Source organism: Erigeron canadensis, chromosome 9 (assembly GCF_010389155.1).
Source record: "Erigeron canadensis isolate Cc75 chromosome 9, C_canadensis_v1, whole genome shotgun sequence".
Taxonomy (NCBI): domain Eukaryota; kingdom Viridiplantae; phylum Streptophyta; class Magnoliopsida; order Asterales; family Asteraceae; genus Erigeron; species Erigeron canadensis.
The window spans coordinates 25,197,161-25,202,771 of NC_057769.1; the positions used below are offsets into that span (position 1 = coordinate 25,197,161).

Sequence of the window (5,611 nt, forward strand, 5' to 3'; positions counted from 1 at the left end):
ATCTAAACACTGTTATCCTGTATCTTGCGCCATTTGCAAGTATTGATCTAAAGCATCAACCTTAGCACTATACGCTAGTTGGCGTATGGCAGAAGTTTACTTCTGAAAAATATTAAAACCAGGATGACCACAAGCATCTATCGCGCCTTTGGGAGAAACGCTAAATGTTTTGGTAGCGGTTGAATGCTGTGAAAGGAGCTTTTATCTCGCACTATGCGAAGAAACATCTCCTTTCGCATTTGAAATCTTCTACGAAACATGTCGGGTGAGTAAGTTAGTTCAGGCGCAAAGTAATGCTCGTATAAAAGCTTTGCAGCACCAATACGATCCCGATGGATCGCCATTCTTGTTAACTTGACTCTTGAACTTGACGCTTCTTGACTATGTTTTTCTTCTTCGTCAAAAATAACATCAAGACAAGCGCCTATGACCTCAGGATTGAAAACTAAATTCACTTGCGTAACAGCCTTATGGATTGGGTCGTAATCTTCGCTAGAGGATGAGGAACTTGACTTTTTTGTGGTGGAGTGTGATTGAAATGCTTTAAAAATGATAGAAATAGGTATATTTAGATTGTTGTGATTTGAAATGGCAGTGTAAATGGGGTATAAATAGAAGTAGGAAACTTAAAAAATAAATAAAGAGGATCGACTAGCCGTTGGTTTTTAAAAAAGTGGTTGAAATTATTATTTTTTTATTCCCCAACGGTTCAAACAAATTCGAGCCCCACATGCCAGCTTGAACGCACGTCCGAAAATGGAACAAACCCCTCCGACGCCGCCTTTGATGCACCTCGTGCTACTAGCGTCTTCCGCCTCATGCCTTGGATGGGTAGTTTGGGTAGATCAAGTTCTTTTTAAGAAAATAAAATGGTCATAAGCTTTACAAGGTATAAGGTAGTTAAGATTAAGATAGTTTGGAAACTCAGTATACCAAGGAGCCCTTATGGGTCACATCCATGGCCAATGTTCAAACTCACAATCATATATACAATTAATTATTAAGAATCAGAGTTTATTTAGTGAGATAAAATTATCAAAATGTATACAAAAACAGAATTAAGTACCACAATAAAAATTGAAACAAATAACAGGAACCGTGCAACGTTTTTATTAGCCAAATGAACCAACTAAAATGAACTCAAAATCATTGTCTGTCTTCTACCTTGGATGGACCTTCTTTTTCTTCTTCATATGACAGTTACTGTTGTTAAGGCTCGATATGCACCCGAGTTTCCTCTTCATTTCTTTCCAAACATTTGTTTTCTCCTTTTCTGTCTTTATTTTCCTCAACTGTCCTTTATGAATTTCCTTTCTCATCACAAGACATTCTTTCTCCAATTCCATCACTTTACTACTCATTTTCAACAATTCTCCCTTCACTTCCTCCTCCTCCTCATTGACCTCCGTTGACTTTGACATTTTTGACCCGTCCACGGATCCTGCCACCTCTTTTTTGATGGTTTCTCGCAGGTGCAACTGCCCAACAAACAACACTTGTACCGACACACGAACAGGAAGCCTGTCATTTCTTGCTGCATGCTCACAGGCCTCTGGTGACATCTTGTTGCAATCCAAAACAGAACAGATTTCTTCTTTTTCAGCATCCGTTAAGTATCTGTGTTTCTTTAAGTAAATATCTATAGCTCGATATATCCCGTCTGAGGTTCTTTGTGTTCCTTCTGATGCTGCAAGTGACATTTCAGTAAGTGACATAAACGAGTGCTTTTTCAAATCAATTTCGTGTGCTACTTCACTTAAGAAATCTTCAAGAAGATCAGCCACAATGTAGAGCCCAGATTGATCTTGCCCGGTGAAATTTTTGTAAAAATGTTTCAAGATTCTTCTGATACATTCAGTATCATACTTTTCATCTCTAGAATAGCCTCGAGATGGTATTAGCAAGTCATTAACCGTTGCTAAATCTAATTGTCTCCCGATTCTTACTTCAAACCCTTCTCTGCAGCTAGCATTAGCTTCTAAATCAATTGTGTACTGCAGCATTTCGGATAGTAATGCACAAGGGAGGATTGCTCTATCATGAGGTAATAGTTTTTCAATAGTTTCAATGGCAACTCTTTTTGAGTTTGAAGAACCACCTTCAGAAGAAGATGTGTCTTCATCAGAGTCTTTTCGGTCAAAAAAGACCCATCGTTTAGCATATTGATAAAGATTCGATGCAATGTAGTTTGAACCCATTTTGCATTGAATCATACCGCAAATTATAGGCTCATAAAATTGAAGATGAAGTTCTGTCAAACTTAGTGAATCAGACTTCCAATCAAGAGCAAAGAGTTGCCTCTTAGCATTCGGCCTGTAAAAATCCTGATCATCATCGTCATCATCTTCAAAAACCGGATTCCTGATTGGTTCACCAAGTAGAAGAGGATCATCAAGAGCTTTGTTGATGATTGCATCCATGCAACCATCAATTAAACCAAGTTTTGCTGCTTGTTGAAGAACGATGTCATTATCTATCGCTTTTAATGATCTTAATGATTCATTCCAGCCTGTAATGACTTCATGTTCAAAGAAAGATAATGCCTTGTTTAATAGATTGTGGGGGCTGTGGGTATCGGTCATACCCAAGTAGCAAGCCAAACAAGATATAGGAATGACATTCTCTGGGGTGATGTTGATTTGATAACCATAGCAGAATCTTCCCATGATTTCAAAGATATTTGGGGACGTAGGAATATCACAAAGAAGATGAGAAAGATCTTCATCAGGATTTTCCTTAAATAGCTTGCAAAGTTTTGATGATTTTGCAGCAAGAAGATCCTGCAGCCCATAGGACAAAAAAATAGTGACTTTATTAAGGTCAAACAAAATAGTCTTTAAGACTCGTTTTATGTCAATTTGTCCATGTTTTTTCCATATATTATATTGCTACACTAAACTGTATAGCATATAAGGTACTCGGATGGTGTTGGGTTTTGTGGATTTGTAAAACATCATACTAATTTTCTAAACAAATAATGACATAATTGACCTAAAAAGTCATAATGTATCAAAAATGAATGATTTGACAATTCGCAAAGGTGGAGTGGTTTACCCTGTTTAAGTTGAATGGCATTCCGCATACCAGGATCTGGACATCCTTCGAAAAAGAATATCTTGACATCTTCTGAAAATCATACAAAAATATTGTTAGAACACTGACACAAAATGAAATTTAAATTAAGAAAAATGAATAGAACTGATGCAATTATAGTAGTTTCTGATGAAGAAAGACACCCTTTCTAGCATTCTTGTTACAAAAAGTGATGCACTAAATAACCATCAATAAGTCAAAATAGAATGTCAAAGGCAAGCATTTGTATAAATATGTACATATGAAATATGATATTACACATACATGTCACAAAATCAAAACTTGGCATTATCAAAAATTCAAAAAAATACACTTCTGATCCCAAGAATGAGTTTTGCCATCTTAACCTATAATCATGGTCTAAAAGTTAATAACAATAGCTAAACTCAAATAAAGCTGATTTGTCATTCTAAAAGTCACAAATAGAAGATCAACTTTTTTCTATTAAAACACATCTACGTTTACATTTACACTATACTCAAATACGAACATGAAAGGACAAAAGTATCACATACACTAGCTCATGATCTGATAGTTTTTTTATTTAACAAGAAAACGATATTTTTGTATATCATTACAACATGCCTTTGGCCTAGATATATCGAGTACATATACATTACCAATTTACCATCTAAGCCTCGTGTTGAGCTATATGATACTTAAACTTTTAATTTGTTAAAAAAAAACCCATTAAATCTGTACGGCTGTACCCGCATCAATCAACAACAACAAAAGAATGAGTCAATCTCATATTTGGACTCTTCCATAAACAAACATTTTGGTTTTCAAAATCTTAATAACAATACAAAAATAGTCATCATATAATGTTTTTTTCTTTGAACTGCAATAATTTTATTGTAAATAAAAAAGGCTAGTAAGAAACTTACAATAATCTGAAGAAAATCGAGCTTTAAAGTGTAGTTAGTATTTTTGTGTTTTGTTTTCAAAGAGAGAATTATGGTTTCTAAATTTAAACGTTGAAGTGATGTAATTATGCACATAGTGCATTATTATTAATATTAATTTTCTACATAATAAGAGTGGAAGTGAAGGAAAAAATCATATATTTTGAGGATATTAAGGAAAGTCGTTATTCAAACACGACTCATTCAATTATATCATGTGTTTCTAGCTAGTAATGTAGCCCGTATAACAGCTTCTTTTGTCACGTGGACCAGTAACAATATTTGATTTAAATTTTGTTTCTGAAATCTCGTTAAATATATATTTTTTAATTTAATATCGAACTTGTCTTTGAATAATAATTAGCTGACCTCTAAAAATATATTAATAAAAGAATTATTATTATCTATAATCTTTTATAAAATAAACTGACTCTCTATAATAGAAAATTTAACATTTTTTTTTAATATTCTCAAACTACCCTAAGTAACCCTAACAAATATATTTAGAATGATTAATTTTGCACCTTATTATATTTTGTATCTAATCATCAATTAATATTTAGAATGATAACCACGGTTAGATGTCTCATCGTCGTATCCATGAAAGTATCCTAAACAGCATGTATTACTGTTACAACATCTCACGCGTTATAACTTGTTGTTGCTGTAACGCGCGGGCACCTTTTTAGATTTAAAAAGGTATTCAACTTACTCCTTATTAATCTTAAAACTTTCATAAAAAAAAACCTTATTAATCACACCATCGCAATGTGAGGAGTGAGATTCGAAACCAAATAGATTCATCCAAACTCAAAGACCATAACAATGGATTACCAACCCTATTGACTTATTAAAAGAATTATTAGTATGTTCTTGTTCACTACAAGAAATTCGGTTTTTCGGATGACAAATGTCGTCCCCAAATATCCCGTTTTTCATACCCTAATACTTTTGGGGACGATATTTACGATGACATGGATCGTCGTCTGTGAATGTCGTCCCCAAATGTCCCGTTTTTCATACCCAAATACTTTGGGGACGACATTTACAACGACAACATGGATCGTCGTCTGTGAACTTTGGTCACCTAAGGGTGGAGGGAGCCGAAAGGCTCAGCCTTTTCATCTCCCTTCAAATAAACAATTAAATTACTCCACCTCATTTCAACCCTCCAACCTTTTTTTAACCTTTTTTTAGTGGCAACCGAAACTCTCAACCTTTTTTTCACATTTTAATAATTTATCCTTAACATTATAAATTTTATATAACTAACCCTTTTTAATTTATATCTTTTATTAATAACCAAATATTACATAACACTTAAAAACATTACATTTTAAAAGTAAAAACACACACATACGTAATAAAAACACACAATGCATAACTTAAAAAAAAAAAAAAAAACATAACTACTATTCATTCTCATCATCGTTGATTGACATATTTCCTAATCCACGGTAAACGCGTTCCTTGAGCCACCATTTGTCGTGTTCCGGGCATTTGACTTCATCAGTTGTTTTGTCTTCCTCGCAATTGTCGTGGTACGATTTGGCACAAGTGCATTGGTCACCCAACATGTGACCCGCCTGAAAAACATCATCGACCACCCCCTT

General features: G+C 34.2%; 1 protein-coding gene across 1 annotated transcript; it reads right to left on the reverse strand.

Annotated features, from left to right (window-relative positions):
- Positions 1–1,102: 1,102 nt before the first annotated feature.
- Positions 1,103–3,123, reverse strand: LOC122580835 (BTB/POZ domain-containing protein At5g17580-like). The gene is made up of 2 exons (XM_043752990.1): positions 3,055–3,123; positions 1,103–2,780 (listed from the first exon to the last, which is right to left on the reverse strand). Exons 1-2 carry the CDS (start codon positions 3,121–3,123, stop codon positions 1,161–1,163), a joined length of 1,689 nt encoding a protein of 562 aa, XP_043608925.1. The 3' UTR covers positions 1,103–1,160.
- Positions 3,124–5,611: the final 2,488 nt, after the last annotated feature.

Bases quoted from the DNA above. Each gene is read 5' to 3' on its own strand.
- LOC122580835 (XM_043752990.1), bottom strand. From the start codon at position 3,123: ATGTCAAGATATTCTTTTTCGAAGGATGTCCAGATCCTGGTATGCGGA. The intron at 2,781-3,054 runs GTAAACCACTCC...TATGGGCTGCAG, and splicing joins TGCCATTCAACTTAAACAGG to GATCTTCTTGCTGCAAAATC.